Source organism: Columba livia, chromosome 1, assembly GCF_036013475.1.
Source record: "Columba livia isolate bColLiv1 breed racing homer chromosome 1, bColLiv1.pat.W.v2, whole genome shotgun sequence".
Lineage (NCBI taxonomy): Eukaryota > Metazoa > Chordata > Aves > Columbiformes > Columbidae > Columba > Columba livia.
Genome location: NC_088602.1, coordinates 117658649 through 117677568, shown reverse-complemented (window position 1 = coordinate 117677568; position 18920 = coordinate 117658649). Strand labels below are relative to the sequence as shown.

The 18920-nt window shown below is 39.1% G+C and overlaps 1 protein-coding gene and 1 long non-coding RNA gene across 6 annotated transcripts; both read left to right on the top strand.

The window, feature by feature from the left end:
- Positions 1 to 871: 871 nt before the first annotated feature.
- Positions 872 to 17286, top strand: LOC102094583 (granulocyte-macrophage colony-stimulating factor receptor subunit alpha). Of its 5 annotated transcripts, none has more exons than XM_065074733.1 (9): positions 872 to 1030; positions 6652 to 6781; positions 6874 to 7049; positions 7852 to 7991; positions 9622 to 9660; positions 11844 to 11982; positions 12920 to 13007; positions 13617 to 13698; positions 15189 to 17286. In XM_065074733.1, the coding sequence occupies exons 1-9, from the start codon at positions 892 to 894 to the stop codon at positions 15258 to 15260; spliced, it is 1005 nt and encodes a 334-aa protein (XP_064930805.1). In that variant the 5' UTR covers positions 872 to 891; the 3' UTR covers positions 15261 to 17286. The 5 variants fall into 5 exon arrangements, with proteins under 5 accessions (XP_064930805.1, XP_064930774.1, XP_021143319.2 ...); XM_065074702.1 differs by lacking the exon at positions 872 to 1030 and adding an exon at positions 2179 to 2310 and having other exon boundaries at positions 15189 to 17017; XM_021287644.2 differs by lacking the exon at positions 872 to 1030 and adding an exon at positions 2179 to 2310 and having other exon boundaries at positions 4776 to 6781; positions 15189 to 17017.
- Positions 1933 to 2310, top strand: LOC135580415 (uncharacterized). Its single transcript, XR_010474944.1, has 2 exons — positions 1933 to 2055; positions 2179 to 2310. It is a non-coding gene; the product is annotated as an uncharacterized LOC135580415 (long non-coding RNA).
- Positions 17287 to 18920: the final 1634 nt, after the last annotated feature.

The following is an 18920-nucleotide window of genomic DNA, read 5'->3' as shown; positions in this document are numbered from 1 at the left end:
TCATTTTCCTGGTCAAATTATTTAAACATGAGAAAGGCAGAGGGCTCAGTAATCAGACTGTACTGTAGGGTATGTGAAATGCAGGTGCTATGTTTCTCAGTTCACAGAAAGTTGGTTTCAGGACCCAGGCACACTCTTCAGTATCAAAAACGGTCAAGATTAAAAAAAAAAAAAAAAAGCCTTAAAAGCCTTAGGTTTACTCCTTTCGGAGGCTGCTAACGAGGGCAGTTATGGATGTCCATGACTGGGCAGTGCACAACCATGTTAGCATCAGATATTGTTGAATGCAGTTGGAAAGAGGATGTTCAGACTCTGCAGCCAGAGGCCAAGGGGAACTGGACACTACCTGGGACCAGGACAAGGACAGCCAAGTGATGTAGTGTGAAGGAGCTTTTCCCAATCTGTACATTGAATTCATCCAGCTCAGAAAAATGTGTACACATGTCACAGCAGAAAAGTTGTTCAGGCTGGTGACATTGGTTTGTTATCCATCTGCAGCAAGCGAAGCTGGCTAGTGCAGAACTAGGAAAAAGCTGTTATGAAGTCCAGAGCACCAGGCTTATTTTCTTTGCAGGACAGTGGCCATAAGCAATAAGCAGAGAACAGTGGTGTGGCTTGAAACAATGGTACATGACCTATATCTGAGCCAGGAGGTAGACTCACATATTCACTTACCTTTGAGGCTGTGCCCTGTAAAAATGAAAAACGTGTGACAGAAATGAATTAAAATTATGTGGATAAAGTGGTAAAGAGGGTGTTCATCTATTCTGATGTGTTTGTCTTCCTGTAAAGAAAAAAAACGGCTGTAATCACCATTTTCCCTGTTACATTACAGAAGTATAGAGTAAGGGAAATGAGTAAGACGTAGGCGGGATTTTCACACCCTCTTGCATGAGTGGTTCAGAAGAACTTAATGAAATCACATTGTTAAAGCACAAGAAAATATGCCACCAGGGCAAATTCACAGCTTCTGTCCTTTTTATGCCTCGTTACCCTAACTGGCACAGGAAAACAAGTTTTCAAGGAGAAGGTAGGTTTACTTTTGTCTTTGTCTGTTGTTTGCTTTTACTCCAAGGAAGCTAGGTAAAGAAATACAGCATTTTGTTATTCATGCTAGTTTTAATGTTGTTACAATAACTGTGAGGGGTGGATAGAAACTACCTGCAAATGCATGCTTTTTTCTAAATAATGTGTCTGCTAAGATTTTGATATTTTGTTTTTTATACAGTCTGAAAATAATTGTATATACAATATTTTAAAATTAGCAGTTTCCAGTATTACTGGCATCATCCACATAGCAGTATTTTGCTTGTTAAAACCTGTCTTACAGCACTGAAAAGTGTCTATATCACTTTCTCTTAAGAACACAGCAGAAGTGGAAATATTCAGATTTTAGTTCTTTACATCCATAGAGCTACATCACTATACAGAGTGAATCTCTTTCAAGAGTACTGCATTTAGGCACCAGTAGAATGGAAATATGTCAGTGTCTTTTATTACAATTTTAGTATTGAAGTAGAAGATTTCACTTATACACAGTTTTCTGAAAATGGTACGGGAATGTAAGCATAATTTTATCCTGACAACACATTCAGCATGTAAGCAGTGGCTCTACTTCATATATTCCCCCTGACAAAAATAATTTTCCAAGTGTATTAAAGGCAAAGGTGGGAAATAAATCTCAGAGGTCTAGTCTTAAGTACCACACCCAGCAGATATTTCCCTTAAAAGGGAAAAAAATAATAATAATTAAAAAAAAGTTATATAAAAACAAAGTGTAAGGTTTTGTTGTTTTGTTTTGTTTTCAATTACCAACCTTCCTTTTCATTGTTTATAAAAATCATAGCAGTATTGAGACATGGTAAGCTATATGGTGTTGTATGTTACTTGTAATCAGCAGGTTATCGGACAGTCTTTATTCTCATCTAATCAAGTCTCTAATCAACCTGGACGAGAATAGCCACTGCAGCAGGATTTCAACCTTGCTGATATTTCCAAATTCCTAACAGGATCATCTCCTGTGGACATATGTCGAGATTCAGCATTGTCTGAGAGGTAACTGAGAGTGGTTTGTGTTATAGCATGGAATCTAGCAGTAGCCAATTTTCAAATAAAGTTTATAAACTACAATGTAGAAAGGAAATAGCTTCATACATAAATACTTTATGTTTCTTTCAGATTTTGACCAATAATCTGGAAGGGAATTATTTGAGATGTGAAAGGAAATTCAGATCACCCGTGGGGAAAATAGTACTGTTCTGCTACTGCGCCTGTTTTTCTATTGAGAAGAAACACATGACACCAGTACAGGTATAAGAAAGAGGAGGAAAAGGCATTTTCAAAACTGATTTTCAGTTTTCAGTGAGAAAAGAATAGTGGAAGCATTTCTGTTTAGTACTTACATGTGGATTCCAGATGATGTAAGAGGGGAAAGGAATGAATACTCCTGGATTGACCCGACCGAGGTGGATAGCTTAGTGTTAGAGGGATATTTCTGGGCCTGTCCCCCTAGACAATGTTTTCTATGACTGGCAAGAAAGAAACATAGTGAACCCTTCATTCATCTTGTCTTTGACTAGGTTAAATAAGCTGTGTCTTAAGTAGCTGTTTCTTTCCAGCCACTATTAAGGCAGGGTAAAATTACATTTCCCTGTGGGCATATCTGTACAGCACTTGGGTAAGTTTAGGTAAGACAAACTCCACCCCACAGCTGACAGCATCTTCAGGGTTAGATTAAAAGGTTAAAGCAATTTAATTTCCTTTCATTTATTTCCAATAGCAATTATATTACTTACAATACTTTACAAATTATCTGATCCATTGTCTCCAAGAGTTAAGTGCAGTTTATGCATTTTCTGTTCAAGAACTGCTGAATAAAAGTAAAGATTCTCTTGGCCTCAAGGTCCAGAGGTGACTTCTTGTCCATTCTCATTAATAATCCTGATTACCACGAAGGATTGCAGAGTCTTTTTTTTTCTGGTATTTTTCTGCAGCTACTACTCCTGCACAGTTTCCAACATCTGCCCAAGAGATGGAGGTAATCTAGGCTGACTATAAAAGTAAATAAATGAAAGAAAGTACTGTGTGTGCCTAAAACTATGTGTCATTTTGCAGCTAGGTGCAATCACAATCATATTTATCTCAGTTAAGTATGTTACGTCTTTCCTGAAAAGATATAAAGAATGTCAAGGAAGATTTCAAATATAGTTATAAATAATAAAATATGTGAAAATAAGTTATTCATGTATGAAGCAAAGGATGCTTGTGAGGATATTAGTATATTTGCATTTGTATTTTATTAACAAAGAATATAGAAGGCAGTTCAGAAAGAAGAATGCACTACAGAGAACCAAAACTGTTATTTGCATCATAGCTTGCAGAAAAGGATCATGAGAGTATGGTCCTACCTCTTTTTTTAAGGAAATGATTATAAAAATGTGATAAATATGAGGTTATTACAAGAGGAGCGGTTAGATGAGAAGCCACCAGAACAATTTAGCTAGTCATCAAGTGTAAACTGGAAAGAAGAAAATTTCAGTGTCTCATTGAAATCATGGGAGATAATGGGAAAAAGGTCTCATGAATACTTAGCTCTGTGTTGCTAAAAATAACAGTAAAACTATAACAGTTACACTGTGGGTGAATACAGTAGGCCCAAAAATAAACCTTAAAAGAAGGGTAGTCAAACTTGTCTACTCTGCTAGATTTTCTTTGGCATATCCACACAAAGGTGAATAAAATAAAGGTGAAAAATAAATCCCCTCCAAACCTGGAAAAAAAGCCCTGTCAGCAAAGGGTGACTCACACATATCTGAGTGATCACCCCCAGCCTGTGCTTGATGTTGTTATGAATGTGACACTGTGCAGCTGACCATGGCTGTTTTGTAGGCAGAGTGATGTTCTGGTTGTAGAACTTAGGTTAATTAAATAACATCTGAGTATATCCTTATGTGTTCTCTCGGATATAAATAACTGAGACAGTCACTGAAGAGGCCTAAGCTGTACTTTCTCTTGTTTTTTCCTTAACCATAATGCCATTTTAGGAGTTCCTTTCACCCTATTTCTTGCTGCCAGTCAACTCAAGTACTTGTTGGGCCACATGTGAATCAAGTTGTGATCCGATTTGAAACCAGAATGACCTGTTTTCTTTTAATTTGCAGTATTGCCAAAGGCTTTATGAAGCTCATCCCTCTAAGACCCTTCCGCAGCACCTGTGATCATACTCCAGGCTACTGCATTTACCTCACAATTTCATGATGGGAACAAAACTTCTCTATTTCTTTTGTACATGAGGAAGTACACAGATTTGATTGATGCTGGGTCATAAAGTGCATCTATGGCAGACCAGAGAGCTGTGCAAAGCTCTCTGTCTCCATAATCACTGGACTCACAGGAGTGGTTTGTTACAGATATATACATATAAACACACATAAATTGGATTTAAGCAGCTCTATCTCATATGAGAGCTTAGATGCCCCTAGTGACTAGATAGGGGTCAACATTTACATTTCTTTCAGTGGCAGAGTGCTTAGACAGCTGTCCTTTGGTTCTTTGTGGTACTAGGGCAGTCAGGGAGGCAGGATGGGATCAGGAAGGAGAAATGGAAGATGGGAAAGGACAGGGGATGCTTAGGCCAATACTGCTGTGAAATAAATGCTTCTGAACCAAGTTTTGGAAACAGTTTCAACCTTCCTCTTGGAAGAGAGAAAATTTTCCATAAATCTAGGAGTACTCTGACAATTATTTATCCTTCAATAATTCCTCTTTATTTCCAGTTTTAAGAAACAGATAGGTGCTATTCTTGGGAGTCCTTTGCAAAGCCTTCTCCATGGCAGTATTTCCCTAGTACATGCTGACTCCCAGTGTGATGAGTGTGAACTGAATGTTTCCATCGAGTTGTTTGGAGGGATGAGGTTTAACTTGCCCAGCTCTATTTATAGGTAAGCTATGTAACATCATATTAGATAAGCCTCCTAGATAACAGCCTTTTGCTCTAGAAACTATGACTCTAACCTCTTTTTGTATGTACCTATACATGTAGTACATTCAAATGAAAGAATCTTCCTTCTGTAGAGTCGTCCCAAAAGCCTTCATACAACACAGTAGCTGCCTGGAGCAAGCCATGTAAAAATATTGGGTACAAGAGTGTGTTTGAACTCCTCCTCTTCTGGAGAAGTATTGACATTCCTCACATTACTGCTGAAGAGAGGAAAGGAGACAGAAGGAAAATATACCTTCTGAATTCTCCCTTTGCTCATCCTATTGGTAAAGGGTGTGGTAGAGGCCAAAAAAATAAATGGATTCAAAAGGGATGAAGGAAGTTAATGGGGGATCAGACTTTCTCAGGCTGCTAAACACAGTGATCTATGAGGTAGCCTTTAACTTTGGAAGTCTACAGGGCACTGCTTGCTAGTACCTGAGAGAACATATAGGTGAAGGCTTGCTTGGTGCTTTCTCTCTTCTTATACTTTTCTCTAAGCATCCAATGATGTCAAAAGTTTTGGTCTACTCAATAACACCATTTCTTCTAGAGTCAGTGTTCTCAGCTATGAGATAATATTCTTGTAAGAGCATAAGGAAAAAAGAGGCTTCCAGCTTGGAGACAGTTAAACTTGGACAGGAAGCAACCACTTGTTTTCATAATATGGTGGCTTCTGAGCCATGTTTGGGAACATATGTTAGGTGTGTGGGAAACGTTAAGGCTAACTGGGGAGGTACATGTAACGGTAAGCAGTGTAAGCCATGGTGGTTCTTAAGTTTAATGAACCACTGTCATGGGAAGCTGTGACCCAGCCCTTCATTTCATTATGACAGTAGTTGAGAAGAGGTATTGAATGATTATTACTTTCTGTAGGAGATCTCACCTTTCGACAGGAAAGAAACAACACAAGGAATTCATTCCTCATGTGAATACACAACCTGAATAGTCTCCTAACTTGGGCAATTTATCAGCTTCTGCTTTGTTTTTGTCTTGGTTTTACACTAATGGCATAGATATGCAGACCTGCTTCTATCAAGTTCAGTGCAAGCAAAATTCCCCCATCTTTGAACCAAAAGTGCCAGAATGGATTAGCAACTGTTTTTCAATCGAATATGCTATTGTCTCTTCAAAATCATGATGCTTCTGCAGGGACTAGCTTCAAGAAACAGTCTCAGGATTAGGTTGTAATCACCCAGCTCTTACACAAAAGAAAGTGTTGGACAGCTTATTTTAAATCCTTAGTCCTTTATAAGATAATCAAGGGTCAGAGCATTTCAGACAAACGCGTGAGAGAGAACTTGCCTTGCTCATGGTAACAGACTTTATATTCCACTGTAGACCAGACCTTAGATAAACAAGGGGTCTAAACAAAGGACACAACAGTGATAGGCTTTGTGAATAACTTCCACTACATCACTGTGCCTGAGTTGACTAAAGAGTCACACCTTCAGCATCTGTAACAGTGGTAGATAATCTTCATGGCTCAACAGAAATAAAATCATTGCTATCTTAAAGTAAGCACATAACTGCAAGACCCAAACAATATACAACTGGATTTACTGATCAGGTAGCTAAAAATTACGAAATGAGCTTGCAGACATCTGCATGATTTGAGCAGTTGTACAGTCTTTCTGCAGAGTGGACATGGGATATTCTTCCTGTGTTTGCAGACATGAATGGGACAGCCATTGAAAATTTTGTCTGTGTCATTTTTAATGTTTCCTTCATGAACTGCACCTGGCATGTGGGCAGGACTGCTTCAGGAGATACCCAATATTTCCTGTACTGGAAGAATTCAAAGTAAGTAGGTCTGCTTGAATCTAGGGAATTTTGATTTCTGGTCTGACATGTGACATTGTCGATATTTAACTGATGCAATATGTCATGTGAAGGAAAGAAAATTTCACAGGATGCCAGAATTACATCAAAGATAATCATGGAAGGCATACAGGATGTAGATTCCAAAATGTAACAATAGAAAATAAGAGAGCTCATTTCCTGGTAAACGGGTCTAAAAGTGGACAAAACATTCAGACATACGAGAAGATGATTTTTCTGTACGAAATTGGTAAGTTGGCTTGTTTTCTGTTGTTGTTTTTGTCTTGTTTTGTTTTGGTTTGGTTTTTTTTTGCTTTATTATTTTATTTCCAGAATTCATCCCTGGAAAAAGCATACATATTAAAAATACTCCTCCTCAGGACAGATGTTTTTTTTCCTCCTTTTCACCAGCCTTGATGGTTGAAAAGTCAAAAGTACACAAATGAACAAAAACGAATGCAGAGACCGTCTGAAATCATAGGGCAGAGAATTATGAACATTTCAGTCCAATATTTATTCTCTGTAAGAAAGGTGTCATATTTTAGGATTAACTAGCTAAGGATGCCTGAGTGGGACTATCTAGAAGTTTATTTCATTACTATTATTATTATTATTATTATTAGGCTTTTTTCATTATCTTGTAATTCTGTTCATTCACATGATATGAAAGAACCAATTACCTTAACATTGTGAGCAAAAACCTTCTTTTTTAAAGGAAGAACATCACCAAGGAAAAAAATGAAAGTAATACTTCTCTGATAAGAACACAATACTTTTAAAAAATGCACAGATTATATGATGAATTCAGTAAAATCTAACAAATGGTTCATGGTTTTTAATTTACCTACTGTTACTGCTGATACTCCAGGCTTCTCAACTGGAACATTAAATCAGGAAGTCCTGCTTCAGAATATGGGCTGAATATAATAATTCTGGTAAAGATGCGTTACATCTTTTTATACCAGTTGCTTGAAAATCTACCTATATTTTTAAAAGGCAGAGTGAAGAGAACTGATTATTAATCAATTGTATTTCTAACTACATTATTGTAGAAAAACTGACCCCTCCTTTAAATGTCACTGTGAGCTGTACAGAAGTTTCTCATATTTGTGAAATTCGGTGGCAACCACCTCACACAAGTCATGTGAAAAGACATGCTTGTTTCAAATATGAACTCGTCATAGAAAACAAGGTAAGAATAATGATGACTCTTAATAGTATTTTGTAGGCTTGTATTTCCACACACACTACCATACAACCAATAACCTGTCCTCTTTCCCTACTTAACTAATCTCTTATTTTCGATATGTAGCACCCAGCTTGCACATGAGCTGAGAACTGCCGCAGCTCACAAATACAGGCAAGAAATAGAGGGAATGCTTTCAATCCATGGTACAGCTGGTCCTTAAAGAAACTGGGTGAGGGATTTCCCACACTGAAGGTGAATAGTTACTCAAAGACATACAGGGGGATGGACCATATTACCTGACAACTTTATTATGAACAGTTATAGGATACATCAAATGAATTCTAACTATATGACAAAAAAAAAAAAAAAAAGCAACAAACAAACAAAACCTACTGTTAAATTGGATGCAACTGATTTTATGTGTCCCTATAAGGCAGTTTGGGTCCTAGTGTAGTGATTCAGTCCTACTTCTGTTTTTTTATGAAGTTAGGTCAGGACGTCCTGTTCAGTGGTTTTCCTCTCTGCAGTCTCCTATCCCATCAGTCAAATTTTATCATGTCTTTCACAGACTCATTTTGCATTTGTTCCTATTTCTTGTAATCACTACCGCTCAATCAGGCTTGTGATATTACTAAACTAGGTCCAAAGAAGTAACACATGCTTTACCAGAAAGGGGGACCTGTAAGATAGGAGGTGCTGCAAGGTCAATTAGGTATCTCCACCTGGACCCTCATACTTTCCATCCTGACCTTTGTGTATCCTAACTTGCCTTCTTCTCCTGTTGCCTCAGTTTACTGACACCAGTGGGGTGCTGCTGGAGGAGTTTAAGTTTAGCTGAGGTATACACAATAAAACATACACAATCAGGCTGGTTGCAGCTGTCACAATCAAATGTAAGAGGCAGTGATATAGCATCTGTCCATTGTGGGTTTTTTTAGGTCCAATGTCCTTAACCTAAAGTGGAAAGCATCATCCACATCTTTGAATAAAAAGAAATATTCTGTCAGGTTACTGGAACAGAATATCCAGGCATTCAATGTCTTAACTGTATATGGTTGTTACCATATGTTTCCATAATAGCAAGTGTTTTGAATACTTAGATAAATACAGAAAGCAGTATTATATCCATTAAAAACAAAGTTTGAAATGTTTGCAGAAATATTTGTGAGTTTGTTGTTCCAACAGTAAAAATTAAAAAAAAAAAAAAAAAACAAAAAACAGAGATTAAATTAAATGTTAAAGAATGTAAAAGCTACACAGGCAAAAGTTTATCCTGGTTTACCAGTTTTTTGGGTTTTTTTATCCTGGTTTACCAGTATTTTTTTAGATACTTTATTTTGTACAGGTAAATGTGTAAAATTGGTGGGGAACCTGAGCCTTTTCTTGTTTAGTTCTCTGATACTCAGTTCTGCAATCAAATTTGTAAAGTACAGTATTTCAGAGTACTAGTGGTGAGCAGTAACCTTTCAGTGGAAGAACAGTTTAACTTCACAGTCTTTAAAAGAAAGCATTTGAAATATTAGCTGTACTTTTTTTTTTCCCCCTGAAAATCAAACATCTATAAAGGAGGACCCTTTTTTATACAGTAATAAAAAGAGCAATCGTAAAGATTGAAACTTTCTCTTGTTTCTAGGCTGATCCTAACAAAAACATCAAAACCACTTCTAAAATGGTAAGTCTTTATTACTTTATTAATCTAACATTATGCTGGGCTGAAATTTCACCTACATCAGACATCCTGCAAGCAAATTGCTTTGGTTTCACACTACCAGTTTTGGTATACTGTGTATGCTTTTTATTGATAACTTTCCTAAAGTCAAAGTTTTAAACTGCTATTTATAAAACATAATACAAAAAACACCTGCACATGTAGAACTTTAAATTACTTCTGTGCAAGTCACAAAATCTTCCATTTGACCGTCTTTTGTACTTCCTACCATATTCATATATGGAGAGAAATATGGATCATAATTCCACATTACACTTAGAAACATAAAATGTGGAGAATTTCATTAATGGTTGATAAGGAGGAACTATGACCTGAAAGATTAAGCCATCATAAATCATAGAATCATAGAATCATAGAAACATAGGATGCTAGGGACTGGAAGGGATCTCGAAAGATCATCTAGTCCAATCCCCCTGCCAGAGCAGGAACACCTAGATGAGGTTACACAGGAATGTGTCCAGGAGGGTTTTGAATGTCTCCAGAGAAGGAGACTCCACAGCCTCCCTGGGCAGCCTGTTCCTGTGCTCTGGCACCCTCACTGTGAAGAAGTTTCTTCTCAAATTTAAGTGGAACCTTTTGTGTTCCAGTTTGTACCCATTACCTCTTGTCCTATCATTGGTTGCCACCAAGAAGAGCCTGGCTCCATCCTCGTGACACTCACCCTTTATATATCTGTAAACATTAATAAGGTCGCCCCTCAGACTCCTCTTCTCCAAGCTAAAGAGACCCAGCTCCCTCAGCCTTTCCTCATACGGGAGGTTCTCCGCTCCCTTAATCATCTCGGTTGCCCTACGCTAGACTCTCTCCAGCAGTTCCCTGTCCTTCTTGAACTGAGGGGCCCAGAACTGGACACAATATTCCAGATGTGGTCTCACCAGGGCAGAGTAGAGGGGAAGGAGAACCTGTCTCGACCTACTAACCACCCCCTTTCTAATACACCCCAGGATGCCATTGGCCCTCTTGGCTACAAGGGCACAGTGCTGGCTCATGGTCATCCTGCTGTCCACCAGGATCCCCAGGTCCCCTTCCCCTACACTGCTCTCTAATGGATCATTCCCCAACTTATACTGGAACCTGGAGTTGTTCCTTCCCAGATGCAAGACTCTACACTTTCCCTTGTTATATTTCATTAATTTTTTCCCTGCCCAGCTCTCTAGCCTGTCCAGGTCTCGCTGGATGGCAGCACAGCCTTCTGGCGTGTCAGCCACTCCTCCCAGCTTGGTGTAATCAGCAATCTTGCTGACAGTGCACTCTATTCCCTCATTCAGCCACTGATGAATATATTGAACAGTACTGGCCCCAGCACCGACCCTGGAGGCACTCCACTAGATACAGGCGTCCAACCGGACTCTGCCCCATTGACCACAACTCTCTGGCTTCTTTCCTTCAGCCAGTTCTCAGTCCACCTCACTACCCGATCGTCCAGACCACACTTCCTCAGTTTAGCTATGAGAATGCTGTGGGAGACTGTGTCAAATGCTTTAATGAAGTCAAGGTAGACTACATCCACCGCCCTGCCATCATCTATCCACCTCGTTATATCTTCATAAAAGGCTATGAGGTTGGTCAAGCACGACTTCCCCTTGGTGAAGCCATGTTGACTGCCCCTAATAACCCTCTTATCCTTGATGTGCCTTGAGATGGCACCAAGGATAAGTCGTTCCACTACTTTCCCAGGGATGGAGGAAAAGAAGGAAGAAAAAAAATACCAAGTTTTCAAGAAGGCTCGATATTCTCAGAAGAATTTCAGTATATGTCATTTTTTTTTCCCCTTCTCTATAATCTGGCTCTTAAACTCACTTTATATTTTAAAACATCCACAGTAAGAGAATGTTAGGTCTTTCAAGAATTGTATTTTAATAAAATAAAACATTTACTGATTGTTCAGCAGAAGCTAAGGATCCAGGAAAGCATACTGCAAATTTCATTTTCACATCACCAATAACAAAAAAGTTCAGACAAAAAGAATCAGGATGGAGTAAGCTAATTTATGAAGGGATAACTTTATATTTGTTATTTCAGTCTAGTCTCTTCACAGAACTATGTGTAAAATTTTCTTTTGTAATAGTTTGCATCATCAAATGAACTTGAATAAAAAACTCTCAATCTTCTTGTTTCATATTTAGGAAAGAAATGTCACAGGAAACTCCTATATATTTGAGAGCTTCAGCGCAGAAAAAAGGTACAGCATTAAAATCAGAGCGACTGACAACAGCTGTTTAGTGAGCCCAAGCTGGGGGGAGTGGAGTACACCCGTAGAGTTTGGTAAGAATGAATATCACTTCCTTGACCTAGTTTTTCGTAGAATCATAGAATCATTACAGTTGGAAAAGATCCTCAGGATCGTCGAGTCTAATCATAACCTAACCCTAGCACTAAACCATGTCCCTAAGAACCTCATTTACATGTCTTTTAAACACTTCCAGGGGTGGTGACTCCAACACTTCCCTGGGCAGCCTGTTCCAATGCCTGACAACCCTTTCCATGAAGAATTTTTTCCTAATATCCAATCTAAACCTTCCCTGGCACAACCTGAGGCCATTTCCTCTTGTCCTGTCACTTGCTACTTGGGAGAAGAGACCAACCCCCTCCATGCTACAGCCTCCTTTCAGGTAGTTGCAGAGAGCAATAAGGTCTCCTCTCAGTCTCCTTTTCTCCAGGCTTAACAGCCCCAGCTCCCTCAGTTATTAGTTGTCTGCCTCATTTATTACTTCATCCTTACAGATGGAAACATATTGATTTTTGCACTTTAATTTGCTAGGATGAAAAGAAACAAAGAGTTGGCATATCTCTTAATAGGGGGGAGGTCTCCAAACATTCTGGTGTGACACTGGGTGCTTTTTGTACAGAAACAGTGAAAAAAGCAGACATTTTTGAGATTTGTTGCTAGCTCTTGTTCTATTTTTATTTCTGGCTTTATGAACTACTCTCTTTCCCTGTAACTCTCTGCCACTTTGGTTTTTGAAGTAGGCCTCAGCTCCTCACAAAATGCTCAGTGAGTTCTCAAGTTATCATGGGCAATCCACATACTGTCATCCATCCTATTCCTCCTCAGGTTACAGGGCAATGAGGTGCTAAGCTAAAGCATAAGCCACTTCATACCAGTGCTTGACACTACCTTGCAGAGCAGATCGTAGAGGGCTGTTTGATCATTCCTGTTCTGTGATACTCACCAGTACTTTGATGATTTATTGTTTTTCAGGAAAAGGACAACTTACATCTGCTTCATCATATACCTTATTCGTGATACCAGTGCTGGTAGCAAGTCTCGTACTTTTTCTTTGCACAGTGTAAGCCTTATTTCTTGTCCAAAATTTTCACTCTGTAGTTGAAATAACACCTCTTTCCCCAATAGATGATTTCTAACTTCCTTTTAAAGGAGAAGAGGGATGGAGAGAGGGAGGGAGGGAGGGAGAGAGAGAGGGAGGGAGAAAATTGACACTGAACTGTGTCAGGAATCATGACCTGCTAGGTATTCCTCAAGTGTGTTCTATAGTTCTGATTCCCAGACTTCTATTCCACTCGATCAATATAACAAAACACCTTCCAATACTGGGACAAGGCCTCATATCAATGCTGCTTTCCTGCCATTAGACCCCGCAATGTAGATGGGTGGTGCATGAAATTGTTTCCTTGTTCTGAGGAGAATATTTCTCTTTCAGATACTTAAAAAAGCCACTTCCTATGATTCTCTAATAAGTCATAAAATAAATTATTATTATCTAAATTCTGGACAATGAAGATATACCATTGTATTCAGCCTATGTAATTTTTAGTTTTTCTTTCACTATTTTTGTCTTAGTGGAATAAAATAATGCTTCAGGAGCATTGTTATATGCTACCTGTTCATATGTTTCCATACTAAGTCTTTTTTTCACCAAACTTTTCTGCCACTGTAGCAGAATTTATTTGAAAATAACATCTGCTAAAGTACCACAGCCAAGAAACCCATTCCATGGCCGCTCTTCAATGGATTTCCAGGTATGTTTTCTTTCCATTTGCCTGAAATTGGTCATAAATAAAGATCTATTGCAGTGACAAGAGTATGAGCAAAGTGTCAGAAAGATAACAGAAGCAAGGATAATTTTCTTTTTTTTTTTTTGTTCTTGAGTTACTGAAAGAGGTCCATATGCAAATAATTATTCTGTTTTTCCTTTTCCATTTTGAAACAGTTGTCTTCCATCTACACGCAGCGTTACAAAAAATACACAATTTCACCCTGTTCTCCCTATAAGCCATATGCTCCAACAAGAATAGTGCTTTGCCTAAGCTTCTCAGCACAATAAAAATGCAGAATCAGACTGTTGGTCAGCCAGGGGGACAGAAGGGACAAATAAATCTACTGATGGCCAAAGATAGGTGTGCTATAGCAGATGTTGAGACCCATGTATTTAATGTTGGGCCCCTCACTACAAGAAAGACATTGAAGTGCAGGAGCAAGTTCAGAGAAGGGCACTGAAGCTGGTGAGGGGTCTGGAGCACAAGTCTGATGAGGAGCAGCTGAGGGAACTGGGGCTGTTCAGTCTGGAGAAAAGGAGGCTGTGGGGAGACCTTATCACTCTCTGCAACTACCTGAAAGGAGGTTGTAGTGTGGAGGGGGTTGGTCTCTTCTCTAGTAACAGGTGATAGGATGAGAGGAAATGGCTTCAAGTTGCACCAGGGGAGGTTTAGATTGAATATTAGGAAAAATTTCTTCATGGAAAGGGTTGTCAGGCACTGGAACAGGATGCCCAAGGAACTGGTTGAGTCATCATCCCTGGCAGTGTTAAAAAAAAAAAAAAAAATGAAGTGTGGTTGAGGTTCTTCAGGACATGGTTTAGAGGTGGATTTGGCAGTGCTGTGTTAATGGTTGGACTCAATGATCTTAAAGGTCTTTTCCAACAAAAATGATTCTATGATTCTTTGTTAGTATTCAGCAATGATGATGAAGGAGGAAAAGTTTCTAAGATATGGTAAGCAAGAAAGTGTAGCAGAAAGCTGAGAGGTTCTAACCTATGCAAAGATCTGGAAAGATTCATGAGAAAAAGAAGGAACAGACAGACAGACCTTCCAAGTAACAGAGGGGAACTGCCCATCTAGAGAGCATGTTACAAAGTTTGCTGTAGTTTGCTGAAAGTCTTTAAGTTGGCTATAGACAGGTCTGGAAGTATGAATGTGTCTGCAAGTACACACTGAATCACCATTAATAAGCCTTTATAAATCCTTTAACTATCTCTTCATTCATGATATTATCTTTTCCATTTTAAAAAGATGAATTTTCTGGCTTTTGAATTGAAAAATCTTTTGTTCCTCTTTGGGCAGCTCATGGAGGGGAGGCATGTCTGCTTCAGTCCTCTCATTGACAGAGTCCCACTACACCTTCTGTATAACAAATAACAACTTTCTGATTGCCAAGAGATTCATAAATGGTAAACTAGTGGTTAATCTCATGCATGAAACACTAATGGAATGTTTTATTCTTTCTTTAATAGATAGAATATAAGAATATATTAATAAAGGATGAACCTGAAGACATAATAACAGTTATTGAAGAAGTGGCCTAATGGCATGCAAGTAAAACAAGCAACTTGATTTTTTTTTGAACATGCATATCTTGTTGGCAGTAGTTTACAGGTTTTTCATATTTTCTCACTCTTGCAAGCAGAGAAAATAGCATCACCTGAAGAGACATTTCCCCAAGAGCCTGTCTTTAAAGGACTTTTTGTAGTTATTTGAATTTTCCATAAATAATTTGAGTTGGTTGGACTATTTTTATTTCTTCTTATGATGAATATTCTTGCGATGTTTCAGCAAAAAATATTTCAGTAGTGATTTTAAAGCCATTACACTGCTTTTCAACACCATGCAAAAGAATAAAATAAGAACGACCAAACTTAAAGGGTTTATACAAGATCTCCAGTGGTCCAACACCATGGAAAAGGTACAGCTATATTGAGATTGTAACCAGGAATAAAAATTTGTCATCTGTATGAAAACTCACTGAAAACTGACCAAGATTAAGCCTCTTAAAAATGGTCTTCTTCTTTCTCTTTCTTCTCATGTCTCTTCAAGCTCCTGGTGAGGCCATTCAACACTAATTTTATGGCCTCTAAAAAATAACAGAATATGGTAACACCATCAACAGCACCGGGTTTGCTTAGGATTTTTTATTTGTTATTATATTTTGTATTTTTGAAAGCCTCAGGGCAGGACTTGGCCTAAATATAAACAAACAAATAAATCCCCTGGGTAGGACAGTTCCTTTGTCTGTGGTAATGTCACTGTTCTTGTGGGCTGTTTGGATTGTTCTGCTGCAGTATATTCCAGTTTAAAAACAAAAAGTACCGAAACCCCAAAATGTCAAAACCGAGACTTCCTCATTGTGTTACAGAGGTGCCTAAACTGAGGGAGCACCAAAGATCACGCTGCTCCTCTGCTGCCTGCTCTACAAGCTTAGGAGATCTTCAGATTGATAGCATGGGGCTTTGCCTGGAGTGCATGAGTAGTCACACAGTTAAGGGTTCAACTGGAGAAAGAAAACCCAGCACCGGAGAGATGTGTTTATCCTTGTCTACCCATTGCAAGATGTGTAACTGGAATGACTCCAAGGATGGAAGTTGATGGCGCTTCCCAGGACCAGATTTAGGAACAACAAAAACACACAGTTGCTCAGGGCAGTCAGCATCCCACTGCATCAACACTGAACAGTGTGATGAAAGGGTGTCTCAGATACAGACACTGCCCACCAATCCAGTCACAGCTGTCAATAGGCACAGCCTTGTGGTCCAACTGCTTCTGCCAAGAAATCTCCAGAGGAGTGTGGAGTTACACCTGCCTCACAGCAGCAGATGCCCTTAAACACCATCCCTAAAGTGGTGCAGGATCAGCAAATGCAGCTTTGATGAAACTGATCCTAGCCTTCCTCCTCGCCAGCCAAATCTCTGGGCTGCATGGCTCACCTCAACTCCCTCCCTTCTCCGCTCCAGCAGTGTGAGGTGCCAGAGGGTGAGCAGAGCTCCTGGTTTGGATCTGTCTGCTGCAGGAGTGAGTGGGAGGTTGCCTAATGCTCGAGGAAATTACCTGTTGGAGCAGAGAGACCAAGGGAGTTGAAAGGCTGGGTGAGAAAGAAAAAGGCAGATACACAGAAACTTTGTCTTCCTTAATTTTCCAGAAACCCATTTGATTCTCTGTGACACTGATTGTATTACTTTTGGCACTCCCTACTCTCCCTTCTCCCTGAAATGCCATCTGTTACCACCTCAAAATTGTGTGCTTTTCTTCTAAAGATGACGACACAATAAAGACTTTTTGGTTTTGTTTATTTTTATTTTTCATTTGTTGTAATCAGAAGTCCTTTATTCTGACTTCACAGCACAGTAAGTGTTTAAAAAATACCTACATGATTAAGTATGGAACTTCTTTAATCTGTAAGTTCAGTGAAACTTCTGTCAATGGACTGCTTTTCCCTCTGAATGTCTGCTATGGGCCCAGACCTGAAGTCTAAACTTCCAGTTGATTTGCCTCTTGACACCTGTAATGTGATATAGTGACAGTGATTCTTATTAAAAAGAACTTCTATGACTAAATCTACTTTTTGGTAGAATATCCACCTATTCTTATTTGTTCCTCTTTCCCACTGTTTGTTTTATAACTATGCTTCAGAAAATCTTGATTACATTTGTATTCCCTCCCGGCACGTGAAGAAAGTGAATGGCTATTAATTGGTCCTCATAAAACCACCATTGCTTTAGACCTTCCCCTCTGAAACCACAAGACCAGGCTAGGCTCTGTTGATTTTCTCATGATTACGATTTCTAGAAATGACTGGAGATTTTTAAGTTCTGGATGCTCAAGATGAGTTGTTCATCTCTTCAATCAATACCAAGTTACTGACAGACATGATCAAATGCATGAACACAACCACAGGATGTCCCTTTATACATTGCTTTTCAGTTCAGGCCTTGCTCTATGCTTCTAGTACTGCATGTGAGCAGAAGTGGAGCTGGTTCAATTTTTATTTTTTGTAGGAAATACTTTTGCTGTCAAAAAGCTGCTAATATGATGAGTAGATACGCTGTGCTACACCTGTTTCCTTTATACTGTATGAGTTGTGGAGAAGAAAGCAGCTCAGATATTGTCAAGGGTTTAGATTGTGGGGTGACAATAAAACCCTGGCAGATGTATTGTTAGCCTCCTCTCCCCCCACCACTTCCCCCTTTTGCCCCTTCCTCTCCCCCCTTCCCACTCAGGACAGGTGATCGGGAGGGAAAGAAGGACAGAGAGAAGGGAGTTGGAAAAATTAATAATGTTTTACTAATGCTACTAATAAGAATAGAGAAAATAATACAAAATATACAAAACCAATCTTGAAAGCCTCAGCAATTGCAGAGCCGGCACCCCAAAGTCCTGGATTGGACTCTACAGCCAACCGGAGCTGGATTCAGTCTGTCACTAGGCCTCAGTTCGCAGGGACAACTAGCAAGATCCTCTCCTAATGTCGGCCATAAACAGAAGGGAAAAGGGACGAGATCCTCGTGATCTCCCACTTTTATATGAAGTATTCACGTGAATGGAATGTTATACACAGTTGGTCAGTTTCTTGGTCACTTGTTTCTCTTTGTCCCTCTCGCGAGATGTCCATCCATGCTTATCAATAAGTTTGGATTCCATTGCTAGGTTTACCAAAACATGTGTCTGGTTCTCCAAGAAAATGCAGCTAATATGAAGGCTTTAGCTGACAGGCAAATTCACTAAAAGAGAAACTTGTTTTTTAACAAAACCAGGACAGATATCCACTTTGTGATGTTGGCTGGTGTCCGTGAGAACTCAGTATCATTCATGTTTGCAAGCAACGTAAGGGAATGAACCTGGAAAATGGCAAAACACTTATAGCTCATCAGCCATCAACCTCACACTCCAGAAGGAACTGAGGAAGCAGAAATATACATGAGCCTGGACATTTGTGGATGTCTAGAAAGTAAGCCCTCTTTGTCTCTAAAGGCAATCAGCACTGCACTACCTCTAGCTTTCTCCTTCAGAAATAACTATATCTTAGTGAGGTATGAATAACTGATATATGACCTACTGCTGATATGGTTATATCACTCCATATGTCAGTAAAGAAACAGTGGGGTGGGAATAAACTTGGGATTTTGATAAAGGTGAATCCTGGAGCGTTCTGAAAAGGTGCTGGACAATAAGTGGCTTTTTCTAAATATAGTAGC

Excerpts from the sequence above, each read along its gene's own strand:
- LOC102094583 (XM_065074733.1), top strand. The coding sequence starts at position 892 with ATGAGTGGTTCAGAAGAACTTAATGAAATCACATTGTTAAAGCACAAG. Across the intron at positions 1,031-6,651 it reads AACAAGTTTTCAAGGAGAAG|ACATGAATGGGACAGCCATT; the intron begins GTAGGTTTACTT and ends CTGTGTTTGCAG. Across the intron at positions 13,699-15,188 it reads GCTCTTCAATGGATTTCCAG|ATAGAATATAAGAATATATT; the intron begins GTATGTTTTCTT and ends TTTCTTTAATAG.